This window comes from Protopterus annectens, chromosome 5.part1, assembly GCF_019279795.1.
Source record: "Protopterus annectens isolate FY-2018-M chromosome 5.part1, PAN1.0, whole genome shotgun sequence".
Taxonomy (NCBI): Eukaryota; Metazoa; Chordata; order Ceratodontiformes; family Protopteridae; genus Protopterus; species Protopterus annectens.
In genome coordinates, this window is record NC_056736.1 from 518,983,586 (window position 1) to 519,005,178 (window position 21,593).

A 21,593-nucleotide genomic window follows, 5' to 3' on the forward strand; every position below is an offset into this window, starting at 1 on the left:
TATTTGTTTGAATACCTCTTCATAAACAGGGACTATTAAATAACAAGAATAGGAGGTAATGCAACAAAAAAAAACTCATACATACAGTGATAGTACCCGAGTATATAAGTGTCTGTGTGTGTGTGTGTGTGTGTGTGTGTGTGTGTGTGTGTGTGTGTGTGTGTGTGTGTGTGTGTGTGTGTGTGTGTGTATGTGTATCTTTTAGGAAGTGTAATTCTGCCCACTTCCTCAACAAACTCATATTGTGCTCTGAGGTGAGACAGTTCATACTTCCTTTACTTGCTTGGAATAACAACATGGCCTTCAGTTCTCCGAGACAACTACTAACATTTATACTTGTTAGTTACACATTTCAAGGTAAAGTGTACATTTAAATCTTACAGCATTGAATCACAATAATGTCAGGGAAAAAGTATGTATTAGATAAATGTCTGTTAGATGGAAGAAAGGACAGAAAAGAAAAAGAATACCAATTTGTATGAAATAAAGTGTTTGCGGCTGCAGTGTTAGTTCAGTTGTACCTGATAATTCATCATCATTGTGTCATTGTTATTTTTTTCAGTGCCTTATACATATTTGAATTGTAGGGGGATGGAGATCAAGCTTTAGGATAATTTTCACATTAATATTCATATTTTGTACTTTTTTTGTATTCTTTTAAGATGATCGTTCGGTGACTTATTACACATTACAAGCAGGTTTTGGTTGTGATCTTACCTATACGTGAAATCACTAATCCAAATGTTATGTATTTTTTTTTTTATTCATTGAAATTTTAGAGTAAACTATGTAAAAATCACCTACGTTTATCTTTCTTGCAAGCCATACTGGGAGTTATACATATATCCCATCAACACTTCTTCAAAAATTGCCCAACTCAGTGAATGATAAATTAGAATGATGTCTGATGTAATGAAATTCTCACAAGAATCAGAGAACACAGCGGAGTCATGCACTAAGTATGTTAATAATGCTTCGGTACTGAGCAGCATTAAACATTGTTAATATATGCTTCAGTTCTGGAAATGTGACCTGTCACCTTATTCTTAGAGACAGCAGATTTCTGAGAGTTCAAATGAGTAACACTTTATAATATATGACATCTGAGTACTATGGTTTCCATAAACATGTCAACCCATTTCTGATCTGCGACATTCTTTTTGCTCTCACTACCAATTACTTTTGCTCAACACTTACTTACCTTGGAAACTGTTTGTGTTTTTAATTACACACTCTCCAAGTACGCATTGCACACATGTATATATAGTTTAAATTCTTCCGCATAGACTTCTGTTTTCTTCACATCAACATTAGAATGTGTTTCTCTGTTTGAAGCTGTGTTATCGTATACAAAAATAACAGCTGTAAGAAATTGCTACCGCAGTAATTTAAAGGCCATTAATATTATTCAGTTCACAAGGAGCTCACAACATTCACTGATACAGAAGATATTCTCCTTAGTGACTTGCTGAAATAATGATTTCTTGATTTTCTCCAGAAGTGATGTTCTGTACCATGCCCCAAGTCTAAGAACCACCACAGAGTTCACATGATACTGTTACAGTTATAACAATAATCATTTGTATTTTCTTACATATTTATATATTTATTTTGGTTAACCTCTAGTGTATGTATGTAGAAAATACTTGGAAAAATCAGACTGTGCACTAGCATTTAAATGTTAAGTAAACTGTACAAGTATTTTTAGGAAACCCTTGTCAGAAACGTCAGCCATTTCACATGGCACCCATTCCTTTTAGCTTTGGCACTGAAAGACAATTCACAGAATCAAGTTTCAGTGAACACAATATGCAGTTACCTGCTGACTGAGTTGTTTATCTTAAAAAACACTTCCAAACAAAAACATCAATAGGTTTTAAACTGGTTACCCCCTTAACAAGAAAGTCCTCCCAGGTTGCCCATTAAAAGGGATGATTTCGCCAGTGGGCTTACCCAGTCTACAAATAAGTAAAATAAAAAAGAAGGGTGATAAATGAATTGCATCCCCATTTAAAAGCAGAATTACTGAAATTAAATGTTATAGGAAAGGAAATTAGTGTTGTTTATTGAAAAGAATCACATGCCGGTTATACTATAACTTAAAAAAAAATTGACAGTGCTTTTGGTGGCCCTTAAAGTTTCACATGCCCACATCCTCAGCTGAATATGCCCCGGGGCAATCTTTTCCCTGTCACCACAAACAGACTATATTACTACATGTTTTGTAACTCAGGAAAAGTCAGAAGTATAACACAAGCAAATGTTTATTGTTTTATTTATTCATTTATTGCATTTGTTTACCAGGAAGGTCCGGCTGGGCAAAAGCCCCTTTTCAGTGGAGGCCTAGAGAGAAAAGCTAAATAAAATACAGCAAATACTGACTTATTTACACACATAGAAAAAAAAACATTTTTGCAGTACATATAGTGCAAGAAACATGTGACTTATGCAACAATATGTTTTTTCGCAAGACTAGTACAGTGATATACGTGACATAATGTTCGTCCATTCATCCATCTGTTTTAAATAACTACTTTATGAAACTCTTGGAAGTAACACTACCTAGAAACTAAGCTGTCTCAGTATGAATTTTACACCTGGAGAAGATTAAGGTGGAACTTCTGAGTTTTGCTGAAAATGATGGTTGATAGGGGATTAAACATCCTTTCCTCTAACCTGTGTGACCTCAGAGTTTATTATATAATATAACGGGGTGGGGTGAAGCCAGGACAGAAAAAGAATGATTTATTAGTATTTTCGATGAAACAACCCATAATCATTAGTAAAATGAAACATACATTTTTGAAATAAAATCTGTCAGACAAAGATAGAAACTATATTTCCATATTGATTCATATCTGAAATGGGTCTTTTTTGATTTTGCATTTGTGCAGTTACAGACTAAGTAACTTTACTGACCTTCTGTACTATTTTCAAGCATATGCTTACACGTGTGTGTGTGTGTGTGTGTAACTATGTAAATGTGAAGAAGTGGTAAGACCCATACAACTCAAGTAAACTAATGAAATTCTTGTTACTTGTAAAAAAGTTGTAACCATCGATAGTATACAATGAATCTAATGACTGCCGCTGTGACTGCTACCAAGTGCAAAAAGCACTCTTTTCAAATGATTCTGAAGTAGAAGAAATTACCACTTCCCTATAGTGTACTGACCATGTTTTGATGATATTAAATAAAGGATTACTGATGCAATCTGGCCTCTATCTCTTTATGGATGGCTTTGAACCAACAAAATGTAGGGTTCAAATTCCACATTGAATTCTTTATTTTTATTTTCTAAATTTGAGTGTAATTCATAGTCCTGTAGTTTGCAACTCCCATATATTCAACGTGTGTTAAAATCATTAAGAGACATCTAAGAGGTCTGCATAGTACACTAGAAGAATATGAAGTTTATATAACACCAATAAATGAGCTTGTAGAAAGCTTAATCACTTTGTTATAGCAAAAATACATGGCAATCTCATGATGATAAAAAAGAAAACCAGTATAAAATGAGTTATACACAAACTTGAATATTTCTTATCTACAAAATTGGACTAAACTTATTTTATAACTAAATTAATAAATCAAGAGGCAAAAATCACAGAATGGATTCCTGTTTCATAACAACGGAGCTAGAAATGAAGTAGAACAATCAGGGAGCATTTTAAACAGACAAATGCATGCTTAATGGCAGGAGTGGACAAAGACTCAAAAATAGGGACACATTTTAAATATTACTCTTATAAATTTAGAAAGTTGATATAATTAAAGGTTTTGTATTAGCAAGCATTTTTCTAAAGGATATGATGTCTAAAATTCAAATGTCTGTCATTATTTAGTAACTTTCTTGTTCAATGACGTGCCAGAAAACCACAAATTTTATGAGGAACAGAGCAAACATATCAGGCAAAAATCTAGACATTCTGTGAAAATCTGGACAATTGAGAGGTATGGACATAACCAATGATGCAAGTAGATAGACCATCATCGAGATATTGAGAAGCTATGATACAGAAATAAATATTTCAGCTCATGTATTTATTTGCATATGTTGTTAACCGGGAAGATTTAGCTAGGAACTCCTCATTTTCAGCAGACTCTCAAGAAAAAAATCTAAAAACATTAATGTTTGTAATGTAAATGTAGATGAAGAACATGGTTGAAAGAAACATGATTCAGAGTAGATGGAATTAAGATTATAATACACATTATATACTTAAAAGTTAATGCTAAACTGATATATTATTGGTCATAAAGGTTATTTTTGAACACTGAAATGAGAGGTATGCGTAGTTATCAGATGATACTAAATGTGTAAAAAATTGTCCTAACATATAACAATGGCCAATAGCTGAAAAAATAAAAAACAGTCAGTTAACTGCTTAAATGGCATGGTATTCTACCAGTTTATAGCAGATTACTTGCTATTAACATGCTATATACATCTACTACATAAACTGCAGAAACATACAAGGAAGGGATTGTACAAAGACCTTTTCATGAGAGAATTCCACTTGCATCCTTACTCGATACAGATAGTGTTTATGATTCAGATATCTACAAATTACCAACAAAGAAGAGCTAGCACATAAAAAATTGCAAATTAAATTTGCAATATTAAAATCAGTTTATTGTAGTTTATCTGCAGGTTGGTACATAGATAATAAAGGTGCTTGGAACACAGTTTTCAGTAATCCATGCTAAGATACTAACATGATAAGGACTAAGCTACAACAAGATGAAAATTCCATTGCAGTTGTAAATATTTCAGTTTGTTGTCATTCAAAGTGACAGTGTCAGCTCCCAAAACCAGTGCCTCATGATGTTCTGGCTGCTTCACTTTGTTGACTTTTAATTGGATTAGTTTTGTTGTTTTTATAACCATATTTATCTCAGATAAATTTCTTATATATTTTTTCTGTTTAAGTTAAACTTCTTATCTACATTAGAAATGTTTAAAAGCTTAGGGCACAAAATGATGACGACTGCTGTTTGTCATCATCTGAACTTATAGTATTGCATTTAAAATATGATTATTTTAAAATTGTTTTGCATTTTGAAAAAGTCTTGCAGTTGCTTTTAGAGTTGAAATGAATGTTCCTGTTGGCTCTTTATTGTGGCATTTTTTGTTCAGTTATTTCTAATTTTGTTTCCACACGAACAAATATGGTTTGTTTGAAGGTACCATGCATTTAGTTTTTCATTCTTATGAAAAATATTCTATAATTTTTATTAAACATCATTTCATTCCTAAATACTTTACAAGTTAACTTACCTTGTAGATTCCTGACTGTGATGTTTTTGCATTTATTTATGTCTTCCTATTCAAAATTATTTTAGCATATAAATTTGTTAATTAAGTAATTACTATATGATTCATTTTTCAACGCATATTATTATTATTTGTTTAGTGAGTAATATAAATGCCTTTGGTTCCTTCAGAAAATGGGTTCTGCCTAGTAGGAATAACACAATTAACAATCTATAAACAAATAACATAAATTTAAGTTAAAAATAATCTGTATCGAGTCATACCAGGGTATTAGCTAAAGCAATCATATGAGAGTGTATGGGAATTTATGAAGTAGCTCACTCATCACGTCTAACTCTACTCCACTGGAAACAAGCTTGAATTTATGGAGAAAATAGAAACTGTAGATTAGTTAGATAATGCCCAGGACTTAGAAATATTTTTTTAGCATTGTTGTCACTGCAATCAGACAACTTCACTGCCAGCTCCCTATATTCACATCACCAGCAGTTCCGTATGCTGTAATAACTCCACAGTGTAACCAAGCTAGCATTTCCACTGTATGATTCCTTAAACCTTTTGCATTAGAGGCACATGGGATATATGCAAATGATTCATTTGAGGTTTGTCTGTGTGACCTTTTTACTTATTGTTTTAGTTTGGTTGTTGTTATTTGTCTTTCGGCTTTTCCCAGTTAGGGGTCGCCACAGCGGAACTCCGGTCCGCTAATGATTGTCAGTTGTTTTTTTATGGTGTTGAGTTGCCAGCCCGACGCCCAACCTTCAATGAAGGCACACCCATTCAACACATGTCTTTTGAACGCCCAGGCACTCCCAACCCAACCGAGAATCGAACGGGAGAACCTCTTGCTGTGAGGCAACAACGCTACTATTGCACCACCGCGGAAGTCATGCTTATTGTTTTAGTTTGGTAGTTGGGATAATTTACAGATGCCCTAATGGTTAAGGGCATCAGCTGGGTATGACAACCCTGTGTTTCTAAATGTTAGTATGCATTCCACTTATGCTGTGCTGATGATGTCATAAGAAGGCTGAAATATGCATGTATAGAGCTAGTGGAATTGGGCTTTATTGGCCTAAATTTGTCCATTACAGACTTAAAAGGGAAAAAAAGACATGGACATTCAGAACTGCCATATAGCTGAAAGACCTGATGTCCTTTGCATATATCTTATGTGCCTCTAATACAAGAGGTTTAAAGAATCACACAGTGGAAACTAGCTTGGCTAGATTTTTCTTGTAGTGTTTACTGATTTGTTTGTCTATGTGATCTTTTTACTCATTGTTTTAATGTCATGGCATAACTCACACTGATATATACCTTCCTGGAAAGTCCTACATGTAAAAGTATTCGAACCCTCTTTGCATAAGTTTTCAGGATATGGACTATGAATCTAATGGGCAAGGTAAGCTGAAGTTGTTCTGCTTTAGCTTTACCTTCCACTGATGTGTTAGATTAAAAATGAGGGCATGCAAATGTGCCATGAGGGAGATGGCCCCACCATGCCTATCAAGCTTCCTTCCTTCTCACACTAGAGCATTACTACTTTTGCATGGCTTGGTTGTTACCACCAGCAGTTCCATGAACTGACCAATTGCTCCAACATGTCCCCGTGTGTTCCTTCTTAAGAAAAATTAGCAAGCAAAGTCCATCATTCCTTTTCTCTCTTTGCCATTGCTCAAATGTATCCACACCATTAACAGAAACTGTGTCACCTAGATCATAGTCGAGGCTTTAGCCACCATCTAAGCCAGTGGAACTGGCAGCCAAAACACAGAAGTGAAGGGAGTAATAGACATTAGCACCATGTAATGAAGAATTATAGGACAGAAATGATATGGCTGTATAGAACCTACCTAGCCTTTGTTTGATTTTGGGTACAGCATTATGTATGTATTCATTGATTGGTAACTGACAGACCAAGCAATTTTCTTTTGATTATTTCCTCAGGTCATCACCTGTCCATGTACAATAAGGTAAGACAGCCTTCTGAAGGAATAAAGGTATTGGAATTGACTATAAATAGAGCAATGATGCTTCAGAACAGCATACCTTTGGTGTTACTGTTACCATGTAGTCAAATAGTAATAAATAAATAAATAAATAAATAAATAAATAAATAAATAAATAAATAAATAAATAGTAATGAGCTAGAAATGCAGTGAGTCAAAGATGGATTACAGTTTGGTATAGACTGTGGTAATTGTATTATCTGCAAGAAAGATTGTAAAGTCATTGGTGTTTTGCAACAATTTCATGTCATCACAATGATAGATCATATCATTCACAAAGAGAGTAAAACGGGAAGGCCATAGCATTGAGCCCTTAGGACAGCTAACATTAAGGGATAACATTCCATCTGACTGGGTTGGGTCTTCTTTCAGATATTTTTGAACCATTTTGTGGCCTGGTGAGAAAATCTGCAGATAGACTCAGTACTAGCATTTTATGATCAATGGGATCAAAGGTTTTGCAGACATCCATCCAGACTGATCCATCAATTTGGTTGTGATATTATTGGTCAAGGACATAATATACAATATCCAGTCGGGCAGAATCATTGTTGTAACTAAGTCTTAATCCATACCTCTTGGAGCAAGAAATGTGGACAAAGGCACAAATAATGGGGGGACAAAGGCCCAAAAATAGGGACACTTTTTAGATATTGCTCTTAGAAACTTAAAATGTTGATAGAATAACAGGTTTTACATTAGCATGATTTTCTGAATGATATGAACTCTGAAACTCAAATGTCTGCCATTGTTTTCTGACTTCAGTCCACAATGATTTTCCAGAAAACCATACATTTATGAGACATGGACCAAAAACATAAGGCAAAAATTTGGACATTCTATGAAAATCTGGACAGTTGAGAGGTATGCCTAAATCTATGTTGTGATAATACTGCATTTACTTAGATGTCAAGTATTGATAAATGAATACATTTTTGCATAATCTTTGATTAGGCAGACAAGAAACTAAGGAATAATTGTTTGATACAACTGATGTCCCTCCTTTATAGGTATTAACTAAGTGCATTTTTTTCCAAATACTAGGAATAATACACTTTTCCTGCATTTGAGAGAAGTGTATTTAGGTGTGTTTTACCTTGTAAACTGCATTTTGTTGACATGCTACTTTCTCCTTATTCATTTTTTTTTCTTGGCTCTGGTATTGGTTTTGGGTGGACATTTTGTCAAGTTTCGGTCTTCATGTTTTAGTTGGTAACTTTTTGTTTGCAGTGAGCAGTTATTTTTGTTTAAAATGGTGGGGAGTGAGTACAATATTTTTTCAATTTTTTAATTTGTCTTTAATGTGTGTGCATGTAGTAAGGCAAATCTGGCTTGCTATTTGTATTAGGTTGTAGTGCTTTCTAAAAGGGAGTTTCCCATTACCTCTACTGTTATGCAATTGTGGAGTTAGGTGATATAGTTAGGATGCTGTAGACAGAACCTCCTCTACAGACATACATATATATAGGGCATAGCGGCTTGCATTGCCTGCATAAAAAAAAAAAAGTTATATACTCACCATAATGTTCCATCTGAGTTGTTGCCTCTCACTTGTTCCTCAACCTGTGGGTTCAGATCCAAAGATCAGATTCAACTTGGCCACATACTAAAGCTCTAGGATCCGAAATCTAAGCTCTTCCCCTACTCATGATGCTCCACTCCCCCGATCCCCTCAAATTGAGTTTGCTGCACAAATATGTATTATCTTATCTTACCAAAGTATATATATATCACACAAAGAAGACACAGGCAGCCAGAAAAGATCACCTCAGTAGCTCAAACAGAAAGAAAGTATTTATATGCAGCTCTGCTAGGTCCTACAAAACAAGGTAAGGGGATGGAGAGAGGGAAGGTTGAAGAACAAATGAGAGGCAACAACTCAGATGGAATGTTATGGTAAATACATAACGTCTTAATCAGAAGTTGTTGCCTTCATTTGTTCTTCAACCTGTGGGACAGAGTCCCCAGCTACGGGAAAAACGTGGGAGGCCCTCATGGCAAGATATTCCATAGCACAACAGAACCAAAGGAAGCCCTGTTCCTGGAAATAATGTCCAACTTGTAATGAGATATAAAGGTGTGGGCGGTTGACCAGGTAGCAGCTGCACAAATCTCATCAATGGGAAGTTTAGACCAGAAAGCTGAGGAAGTGGACACAGACCTAGTGGAATGGGCCTTAATCCGACAAGGTAAAGGAATGCCTTTTGTAGAGTAAGCAAGTGTAATGTAAATAGTGATCTAGTTGGCCAGTGTCACCTTGGAAACTGGTTTTCCTAGTTTGGTCTTCGAAAAGGAAACAAAAAGCTGGTCAGACTTTCTGAAAAGTTTAGTCCTATCCAAGTAAAAAAAAAGTTGTCTGTGCACATCCAGCATATAAAGTTGGTGCTCTCCTTTGTTTTGGAAATTAGGAAAGAACACAAGGAGGTTTATAACCTGGCTTATATTAGCCTCAGAAGCAACCTTGGGCAGAAAGGAAGGGTTAGTGTGCAAAGTAATTCTGTCCTTGTGAAAAATTAAATATGGAGGTTTACAAAGTAAAGCACCTAATTCAGATGCTCTCTTAGCTGAAGCGATGGCTACTAAAAAGACAGTCTTCCAGGTCAAAAACTTTAAATCAACCTTAGCAGAAGGCTCAAAGGTAGGTGAAACTGGAGCATGCAAACCATGGTGAGATTCCAAAGAAGAGCAAGATCCTTAATAGGAGGGCGAAGAAGAAAAGCACCTTACAAAAAGGACTTGCACAACTTAGACGAGGCCAAAGAGAGAGAGTTTTCCTCAATGTGAAAGTTGGAAATTGTCACCAGTTGCACTCTCATCACAGAGATGCTAGCTCCATTATGAAAAATGGATGCCAGAAAATCTAAGAGAGCAGAAACAGGAGCTATAAAGGGATCCAGTTGGTTTTGATTACCCAAATGGAGAAGCTCTTCCACTTGCCATGGTATATTTTCCTAGTGGACGGTTTGTGTGCTGCTATCAAAATCTTCCTAACTGGGGATGAAAGCCCGGAGGTTCTAGCCAACATGGGAAATGGAGTGACCAAGTGGTTAATTAATGGTTCGGAAGATCTGGGTGGGAGTGTCCCAATGGGTGGGGCAGGAAATATGGAGAGGGATCCAGAGTCCACAGTGGACAAACCAGGTTAGATTAAAGGAAAATAAACCATACTTTTCAAGGCCAAAAGGGAGCTATGAGGATCACTTTGCACTTCAAACTCTGAGCTTTTTATACAAACTTGGGGATGAGAGGATGAGGAGGGTAGGCATAAAGAAGACCGAGGGGCCAAGCATGGATTAGAATATCTTTCTGTGACTGTCTCTGATGAGGGATTAGGGCAAATAACTTACTGCACTTGGTGTTGGAAGGAGATGTGAAGAGATCACATTAAGGTTGACCCATGTCTGGAAGATCACATTTGCCAATGAAGCATTTAGAGACCATTTTTGAAGCATCAAAATGGCTTTGCTGACCTGTCCACCAGGATGTTTGACTTCCCTGGAATGTGCATTGCTAGGAGAAAGCAGCTGGAAGAGCTTGCCCACTGCCACAGCCTCATGGTCCCTTGACACAAGGAGTAAGAATTGTTTCCTCCCTGTTTGTTGATGTACCAGACTACTGACATGTTATCCATCTGAATTGCAATGGTTCCCGTCAGAAGAGAGGATTGAAGGGCTGGCAACACAAGAAACAGCTCTCTCATCTCCAGAACGTTTATATGTAAATTGGTCTCTAGACAGGACTACGTGCCTTGGATTGTTTGTCCCAGATAATGCCCCCACACCTGAACTCAGATGCATCCATGGTCACCATGGCCTTGGGAGGAGGCAGGATGAACAGTTGACCTTGAAGGAGGTCTTCCGATTGCAGCCACCAGATAAGAGATTGTTTGCATGCTCAAGAAATTCTGATCAGATGATTCACTGGATATTAAAGAAAGGACCATTGGACTGCCAAGGTCCATTGAAGTACTCTCATGTGAAGGCATGCTATTGGAACAAGAGTCATCATGGCCACCACAGACCCCATGGCTCTTAGAACAAGACTTACAGGAGGAGAAGGAGTAGATGCCTGATCGGAGTTGGTCTTGGGGATACTTTTGATTACTCTTTTTGCAAGCAGCTTTGAAATATCCTGCAGCCTCCCTCTGATTGGGTGGAACATCAGGGAGATTTCTGGTTGGGGACAGATTTTAGAAAAATGGTATGGAATAACCTGTGGATATAATTTTTAACACCCAATGATCATTTATAATGGCTTCCCAGACTATTGGGTGTAATGACAAATGTTCCCTGACTCCCTCCCTCCCTCTGCTTTGAGAGCGGAGTCTGCCATTAAGACCATTTCCTCCTCTGCCTCTGGTGGAAAGGTCTCCCTCTGAGTCCTGGAAAGGACCTTGTGATCTTCGAAACCACAACTTTTTACTCCCATGCTGATTCTTAGAAAAGGCTCGTTGTGGGGCAGCAAAGCATATTCCAATGGCAGGCAAGGTATTTCCATCCTTTTCACTTTGGGATAGTGTGTCTTTGATAGTTGGACAAAATAGGGTCAATCCGTCGAATGGGGCATTGGTGAAAGATACCTTGTAGGGTTCCGAGAAATCACACAGCTGGATCCAGACATGACATCTGATTGCAATGTCTGAACAGGCTGTCCTAGGGGTACATTCTGCAGCATAAGAATTTAACCTCATGGATGTGTTAGAAATGGACTGTAGGGTGGCCATCCTGGAGGAAAAATACAGCAGACATGGACCCTGGGACAGAACTAGAGAACTCCTTTACTAAGTCCCTCTGTAGCCTGGTCACATGTGCCAAAAAATTTAGCGCTCACAATGCGAAGGTCACTGAAGCATATACCCACTTACCAAACATGTCCAAAGCCCTAGAATGTCTGTTAGGGGGATGGACGGTAGAGCTTTGCTGGGCCAGATCCTTTTTGGTGGCTGCTGCTACCACCATGGCATCTATGGGAACATCTTTAGTCCAGTTGGGTCTGTCTGACAGGGTGCTAAGGATCTTATCTGGATGTTTAGGGATAAATTCCACTGTGCCCAGCTCCTTCCATGTCCTGTGGGACACAAGGTCGATAAGGGGATCCTCAGGGGGGGACACCCAAGAAGTAGGTGGGCCTGACTCAAAAGCTTCCAGAAACTCCAATTCCTCCAGGTTAGGGTTTTGGGAAGACCAACCACCTTTTTGGAGTAGGATCTCCATGATGTCCCCAAGGGGACATCCTCAGGTGGTGAGCTAGGGAACCCTTCCTCTTCATTGATATCAGTGTCCTCCATGAGGGATTCCAAAGGGAAATCCAAGTGTCTCATTTTTCAGTGGCGTTTCTGAGGGACTTCCTTAGTGGGGTGCTCCAGGGAGGTGTCAGAAGACTCAGAGTATTCCACTATGGAAGCAGTCTGGAAGTCTTTCTGGGTAGGCTGTACCTGAGGTGACAGAATAGATGGCTCAGGCAGAAAAACTGCTGGAAGTAGGTCAGGCTCTAAAGCAGAGAAAGTCCAGGTTGTTCTGGGCACAGAGAAAATCCTCTTCACCATCTCAAATCCTGAGGGAGATCAAGATACTGAGGGCAAACCCACCACAGCTAAAGCTGTTGGAGGGGAAGCTCCACTAATCCCCACTGCCCCCTGATCTGAGTGAGGAGCTGGAGCTGAAATATCGACCTCTGAAGCCCCAAGGGGGAGAGACAGCTCTGAAAACTTTGTAGCTGAGGTCAATCCCTCAGACCTGATGCAGAAGCTACAGCTCCGAGAACCACTCTGCTCTGAAATGGTCAGCACTGGGAGAGTCAGGGAGACTGTTGGGGTCAAGGTAACTGTACCTGTCAGCTCAGAAATCTTGACTCCAGATATATTTGGGCCTGATAACTCCAAAACTGGAGGTTGGATCAGAGAAGAAGATATTGGAGCAAAGGCAGGGATGTGGCTCATGGATCTAGAGGGGGATGCCATGCGCAAGATCCTCAACTGGATATGTGCCTTGAGGAACTTCACCATCATACTGTTTTCCTCAGCTTTGGAGAGGCTGCGGGAAGACGTAGCTGAGAAAGCAACAGATGGTGGTCTGGAAACTGGTCTGGGGGGGGTGAAGAATAGGGGCTTAGGCCTCAAGACATCTGACTCAGGGAAAAAAATAACAAGACTGGTACTGAGGGGAAGCCTGAATAATGATCAGAGCTGAGGTAGTCAGATCTGATGATTTAGAAGACTTCATAAGAGGTTCCCAGATTGGCGGGATCTGCTGGGGGGTCTTTTTAAGTTGTTTGTGCTTCTTAGAGGAGGTTTGAGCCCCTGAAGTGGAAGGTGTAGCAGAAGAAGAAGCAATGGACAGAAGGAGGCCTTTTAGGATAAGCTTATTCATCCTATTAATGAATGCCCACTGGTTTAAACCAGCATATATGGAGCAGGAGGAGTCTAAATGATTGGCCCCAAGACAAACAACACATTGAGAGGGGGCATCAGAGAGAGGGATTTTATGCCCACACGAGACACAGTTTTTAAAAAACACTGGTTTGGAGTCAGCCATACATTAGAAATCAAGATAAGTACAAGCAAAAACACCAAATCTAACACTAGAAACCACATTATAACTCTAACAGAAAAAAATATACAAATTTCAGAGGAAACTATTTTTTAGATAAAGGAAAAGAGAAAGGATAGTAGTTAGAAAGGGGAGGGAGAAATGGGTAGCAAAAAGTTAGTGATAGACAAAAAACATCTACAATATATATATATATATATATATATATATATATATATATATATGTATATATATTACCAATACAGAATATCAGAATATATAACAGGAGTAAATATGAAGGAAATAAAAGGAACATTTCTCAATAAACTCACTGAACCCCCCCCAAGGAGCTCAAAAAAATGCATGTCAGAAGTGTAGAATATGTGATCTGAGGGGATCAGGGGGAATGCAACACCATGGGTAGGGGAGGAGCTCAGATTTTGGATACTAGAGCTTTAGTATGCGGCTGAGTCGGATCTGATCCTCAGATCCAAACATACAGGTTGAAGAACAAATGAAGGCAACCATTTCAGATCATTACTCTGAGGTTGACTTGTGTTTTTGGAGAATGCTTTATTTGACAAAGAGAAGTTGACAAAATTTCTTACAATTTTGTGCCACTTACTGACAACAGAAGCAAATACCACCCTTCTTGATAGATGTTCATTAATATTGAAACTGGGTTTGTAACCATGCTTGCCAAAGTTTCAAAAACTCAGGAAGTACACTGCCAGCTGAAGCTGCCCTGAGTTTCATGTCGTATAACTGTCTGGCAGCGCAAAATATTGAAGCTATGTACTGTTAATGTACTGCTGCTTGTAATCTATGTTTTGAGTCCCTCAGTCTCCATTTGCCTACTTTGTGACTCTGAGCAAGACGGTTAACCAAACAGTGCTCTGATATTATGACCTCAGGATTATGATTTTCAAGATTATGGGTTTCAGGGTTTTATTAGCAAACCCCCCCCCCCCCACACACACACATATATATATATATATATATATGTATAGATAGATATATATATGGGTCTACTTTGCTTTCTTGCATCTTATTTCACTGAATTTCATTTCACCCCGACCACTTCGCTGAAAACTCAGATTACTGAAAACTCATTTCAATGAATCTCATTTCACTGAACTACAGTTAATATATATGGCACTGTGTAGAGTACTGTAAGGCATGTAAAAGGTATATGCCCTTTTCCCCACTGTAGTGCGATCTTGGAGTTAGTATATATAGTTAGGGGGTGTGTGGGGGGCACCGTGGGGGGTATGGAGGATGTAGACCCCCTACTTAGTTTGAGTAAATATTGTCTTCTGGAGAGAGTCAGTCACTGGCGTTGTAACAATGCATTTCTATTGTTTAAAATGTATTGTTTTGAAGTTTTTGATAAAACAATATAAGTGTAGATGATTGTTTTTATTAAAAAGAAGACTTTAACTGTCCTGTTTTCCTTAATGAAACTTCAGCTAAGAGCCAATATTTTATTGTTACAAAAAACTCCATGATAAACAGATAGATAGATAGATAGACAAAGCCTTATAAATCAGATTATGATGCAACCTACTGAAAGTCTCCATGAAACACTAACTCATAAAATATGTTTTATCATCACAACTTGAACTAGTACCAGAATCATTTCAGGTATTTGGTGTTTATGCTTAATATTCAGCACATGCTCTGTTCATTTCAGTCGTTTTAACCAAGAGAAAAACATCTATTGAGTAACAGCCCATTTTATGGTTTGAAGCTGTAAATAAACAGTGAACATTCATTAAATAAAATTGAATTTATAGAAAAATAAGCATAAAAATCAAGAATTGCAATAAAGTTTAAATTATAAAGTACCAAATAGATCGATAAGTATATTGCTCATTTTGTGAACAGAAGAACTAAAGAAAATACAACATAAAGGAAAGGGGAAATAGCATATATCAGTAGAAGCCCCGATGATACGTTAACAGCTATAAAAAGGTCAAGAAAAGGCATCATTTTCCACTACAAGGCAACTATTTACAGAATGTTTAGAAAACATCAAAAAAAAACGGGTGGGTCATGTCATCTCAGAAAGTTATGTATGCTAGGAAGTCATAATAAGAACCGATTTCTGCAGTTTTTGGAAAACAGTGTGAATCTAACAGAAGTAAAACAAAATACCTGCTGCTGCAAACATTTCGTTATGAGCCTAGTTTTTACATTATAAAACTACTGTTTAGTATAGTAAATTCACTTACAAAACTGCATATAATAAAGAGTACAAAAATAATATTGCTAGAGAAGTATCTTCAAAATATATATTGCTGTGGCATGTTCCATTAAAATATAATATGGTACTGTGATGTTTGGTTAGCATATGTAAAGTTAGCCCTGGCCAGTCATTTGCTTTTCTGTCCGATACTACTGGCAGGCATGCAAACAGATGTTAGTCAGAAACGTTAGTAAGTTGGTTTATAATTGTCTATTGTAGATGCAGAAACGTTAGTAAGCAATCAGATTCTGAGCCAGTGCTGACAAAAATGGGAGAAGGAATACATCTAGAAAGTCAGACAAGTCAATAAATGCATTTATTCTGGAGGTAAAATGAACAAGAATATTCTTCCCAAACACTATATGGAGCATTAGTTTGCACCATTTATAATGTACATATGAAGTCATAATCTATCATAAAATACAAACTGCATACGTTATGAATATCAGGCATTCTACTGTTTTGCTAATCTTTGCTATCATGATGTCTTGCATAGTGGTGAGTAGAGACAGGCCCTAGGCTCCTTTTCTTGCAGGCACAATAGCTAGCTGGTGTGGCATGTAGGACAAGTGAAATAAAAACACCAAAACACCCTATCAATAAAGTACAAAATACATGAAGCATGATAACACACCCATAATCATCTCTTAAAAATGAAAGACTATTTCTCTACAAAAAACAGTGAATGCCAAAATATTACAAATCCTGGCCATGTCCATAAAAAGGGAAAGAAACCCCTACTAATTTGTCATGCTAGGGAATTATGGTTTAAATGAAATGTTGGAATTCTACAATGTAACATGTCTTGTGTGTAGCTACCAATAAAAATGAGATAGGAAAATGTCATGCAAAAAGCCATTTGTGCCTCAGTAGATAGAAACAAAATATCATTAATCCAAATTCAAGAATGAAACATTAGACTTATTTTGTTCTGTGCTGCAGTATAAGGAAAATATATTTGAACAAATATAACACATTCTGCCAGCATTCAAGGCAAAATACATCTTCCCACTGCAGACACTGGTGAATAGCAAAGCAGTTTAAATGTCTTGTTAAAAAGTTATTTGAATTAGAAGCAGGTGTGGTCAGTTAACAGATCCTGGATTACAATGATAGCTTTGACACCTCAGGAAGAATGTGGGAAAGGGTCTGTCAGTAAGTACTTGGACTAAAAATTGGAAGCCTTAAAACATGCAGATGTCCTTCCATATCACTGTTGCTATAGTCATTACTGAAAGAATCCCATGCCAAGGGTAGCCCAATGTCTGGCCAGCATACCAAAGCCTTAGGATTTTTAAAAGGATGTTGTACATCACATGTTTGCTCCCTGATCATGGTGTAGGGCATAAAGGTGACATGCATATATAAATACCTCAGAACTTCTTTGCCGCCAGTCTGAACACCATCGTTGATTATTGGTCTGAATGCTTTTCATCTGCTGGTTGCCAAGCTGTTTCTAGATAAGTGCCCAGTTGGGGTTTTACTTCTTATCTTTTTTCTTTTGGTTTGCGAGTTTACATATCATCCAGAAAGGGAAAATGTCAGTGTGGGAGACAAATTCCCCATAAGGACCGTCATGTGCAGTGTTTGTTTTGCTTGGGTGCTTCTCATGGCCACATGTTGTTCCAGATTTGTCAAGCACTTGTCCCTAAGTCTCTTTGTAGTCATTTCTCCTCCTTGTCTACTTAACTAGGGAACCAATATTTAAAATTTTTGGCAGAAGGTGCAATGGCAGAATTGTCCCGGCTTGAGGGTCAGCTGTCTGCCAAGAAGAAGACCAAAAAAGTTAGGCTAGATTCGGCTGCTGTACTGCATCCACTTGATGTCTCTCTCAAGGCTGATGAAAGCCCAGAGGGTCATCTGATTATTCGGTCAGATTCCTCTGCTGTGACACTTCGGATGCCTGCATGGTTCTGCCTTCTTGCATGTCCTCAGAGGCTCTGCAGACACCCATTATGTTGAGGGGGAACCACAGCTGAGCATATCTGAGGGATCAAGGGTTGTTCCACAGATTCTTGTTAGGGAGAAGATTCCCATTTTGTTGATTGAGTGTCAGCAAGGGTCTGAACCTCCTAGGATTTTTAGGGCTGATATCCCTTTGAAAAAAAAGAAGAAAATAAAACATATTTTGCCTGCTCCTAAGGATTCTCAGCATGAATAGTAAGATTTCACACTGGGGTTGCTTAATCCATTCGTGGCCTTGAAGCCTCCCAGAGGAGTTTCTGTTCCTGCCCCCCTTGGTTATCTACTCCTGTTAAGAGGCCTAGAGTCTGTTCTGCTGCTAACAACTCTGTTCTTGATTGAGTTTGAGACTGAAACACTCAGCATATTTTTTGGAAGTGGGAACAACCACAGAGAACACAAGGAGAACATGCAAACTCCAAACAGGCATTGGCTGGGAATCAGAATCCAACCTTGTACCTTATGGATGGGAGGTGAACTGCTTAACCATTATGCCAACTGGTCGCTACCATTATACCTTTAGTTCAACAAAGTTGCTGAACGCTTACTGAGCAAAGACATTAGCAAAGGAAAGAGGAATGGAATGCAAAAATGAAGGCAGCTAGGATGAAATTCAGTACAGATAAGACAGCTGTAATGGCAGCAAATGGGGGGAAACCAGAAGAAGATGAGAATTGAGATAGAAAAGAAAATAGTGGAACAGCTAACAGCTGCAAGTAACTGGGAGGGGTGTCTGACAAAAAGGGAATTCTGAATGAGGAGGTCAAAACTAGAGTCAGAGCAGCTGCAGCCAACTTTCATGGAGTGTTACGTGTAGTTTATGATCGAAGAATATCAACGAAGCTGAAAAGTAAGGTGTGCAAACCAGCATGACCATTACTACTGTATGGTACAGAAACCTGGACAGTAAAGGCAGAGCAGTTGAGGAAGCTAGAGATGATGGAAATGAAGTGTCTGAGATGGGTGATAGGATGCACACTTTGGAAATGAAGACATAAGATCAGAAGCCAAAGTAGCTCCATTTGCAGAAAATGTCAAACAGAACTGATTACAGTGGTTTCGGCACATTTACAGAAAAGCAGAAGCAATCTGATGAAGAATATTCAGGACAGACAGGAAGATGGTAAGGGGAAATGAGAGTGTTCAGCAAAGAGGTGGCTGGATTATTTGAGGGTAGATCTGCGACAGTCAGGCACAAGTGTCAAAGAAGGTAGGAGAGTGGCACTGAATAGAGAGAAAGATGGTGCCAGTTGAAATGGCACCCCAACCCCATGTTGAAAATGGGGAAAAGAAGGTTGATAAGGATGATTATGATGTTTTGCATCAATATGCATTTTTTGAACAATAAAAAGTATAAAACTCTAATTGCTGGCATTACTGATTGACTGTAATGAGTGATTTACTTGAAAATCAAACATGTTGTGAGGGATAAGTGCAGGAATTCTACAGTGTAATAAGTTTAGGATATCGTCACTGGTACAGGAGAGGTGGGAAAATGACATGCACAAAAGCATTGGTGCCTCAAATGCATCTTTTTCATAGAACGTTATAACAGTATTTAGAAAATCATAAATGCATCATTTAAAATCCTAAAACATATTCATATCCTAGAATCCTTTCTACTGAGGTACGATTAAGACATTAATTGTCCTATAAAAAATCAGACACTAACATTAAAGCCCTAGGGGGGAATTAGACAGCACTTTAAGCTTCAGAAATAGGAAATAACTTACTTAGAAGGGAGGCTAGGCATTTCTTTCTAGACAATAGAGACAAAGTCAGATAAATGGGTTGCTTTAATGTAGTCAAAGTTTTTTTGGATGGTAGGATGTACAATTTAGTGAATCATTATTTTCCATTAGGCATATCAATCAGGGAATTCTTCTATCTTTTGATGGAGGTGGTTAGTTTTGGAGAGGAGATGATGATCTGGATGGAAGGGTGGTTAGAATATGCTGTTTTCTGGAAATGAGGTTCAGATATGACCTCTCTCCAGTAGGCAAGACAGCAAAAGGTTATTTAGACTACATGGTATTACAGATGTCTTCACTGTATTACATCAGAAGGTATGGAGATGCCCTTTGCCTTTTACATGATGTAGACTACATGGTATTACAGATGTCTTCACTGTATTACATCAGAAGGTACGGAGATGCCCTTTGCCTTTTACATATTACTAATGTGACATGCTTCTTTTTCTCGTATAGATAAAGGAATGATCATGAGGAAGCACAGCTATTTGAGTAAATCTTTAGAGATTCTTCCTATTGTGCTTTCCAACCATGGGCCTATCACAATGAGTTGGAGATGTGAGCCTGGGATTCCCTGTACTTGGGAAGTCAGATCTGTATGCAAAGGGATAGGTTTTGAACAGTTAGTGGAGCAAATATTTTTCCAGTGACACTCTATTAAAGAGGATAATTTCAGTGTATTTCACCTGTATTGGGCTGAAATTAAGAGGAGTTTGATAAAGCAGGTTAGAGAATTTCAAAAAACAAGGTTAGATAGGAAGGCAGAGAGATTTGTGGGCTTACATTATAGGCTGATGGAAGCAGAGATCTTAAGTGAAAGGGGTATACCTACTTCAGCGGAAGAATTAAAACAGGCCAGGCTGGATATGACTGAGCATTTACAGTATAAGGTAGATTTAGAAGGAAGAAATTTAAAATTTGTTAATTTTGAGGTTACACCTAAGAAAAAGAAATACCTGGCCTTTAGGTTGTGTCACCAAATGGCTGACAGTTTCATAAGTGAAATCAGAGATTCTCATTCTGACCAGGTTGCAGTCACTCTCCGTGAAACTTTAGATATATCTGCACTGTATTATGGGAATTCGCATATGGAGCCAGAGCACTCGCCGGACCACAGTGATATGATTTTAACTTTTCTTTCTGATTTGGAACTGTTAGTGTTAACACAAGAACAAGCTCAAGGATTAATTAGGCTGGTAAATGAAGAGGAGGTTCATAACGTTTTCATAAAGACAGGAAGACAAGCTGGTAAGGCCCCAGGTCTTGATGAGATACCCTTAGAAATTTATACAATGGCCTAGCTGCATTTTGTCAAGGACTTTACACAGTGGTTAATCAGGTTTTTATTGACTAATTTTGTCCCACAGTTCTGGTCTTAGGCAAGTGATTTCTCTGATCTTGAAATCCGATAAAGATCAAATGGCAGGTACCTCTTATAGACCAATTTCTGTTTTAAACCATGATTATAAATTGATTATGGCTATTTTAGCACAGCGTTTGGCCCCTGTTTTAGACTTTGTAATATATAAGGACCAGACTGGCTTTATTCCTGCTCACTCTACCACAGATAATTTAATTAAGGTTGTGTTTCTTATGAAGAATGCCAAGTCTAACTAACTCCTTACTGTTAGCATGTTTTGATGCTGAGAAGGATTTTGACATGGTCTCTAGGTCTTTTCTTTTTGCAATGTTGAAAATTATGAAGTTTCCTACCCAGTTAATCTCCCTTCGTCAGACCCTATATTTCTGTTGAACAGCTGAGATTAAGATGGACTCTTATTTATCTAGGGAGTTCAAATTAAAGACATACATGA

At 38.0% G+C, this 21,593-nt stretch overlaps 1 protein-coding gene across 1 annotated transcript in view; it reads left to right on the forward strand.

Moving 5' to 3' along the window:
• Window positions 1-288: 288 nt before the first annotated feature.
• Window positions 289-21,593, forward strand: part of LOC122803223 (lachesin-like) — a 183,789-nt gene continuing 162,484 nt past the window's right edge. The window contains exon 1 of the mRNA XM_044072826.1: window positions 289-357. Coding sequence (XP_043928761.1) covers window positions 297-357 — 61 coding nt within the window. The 5' untranslated portion in view covers window positions 289-296. The remainder of the gene's footprint in view (window positions 358-21,593) is intronic.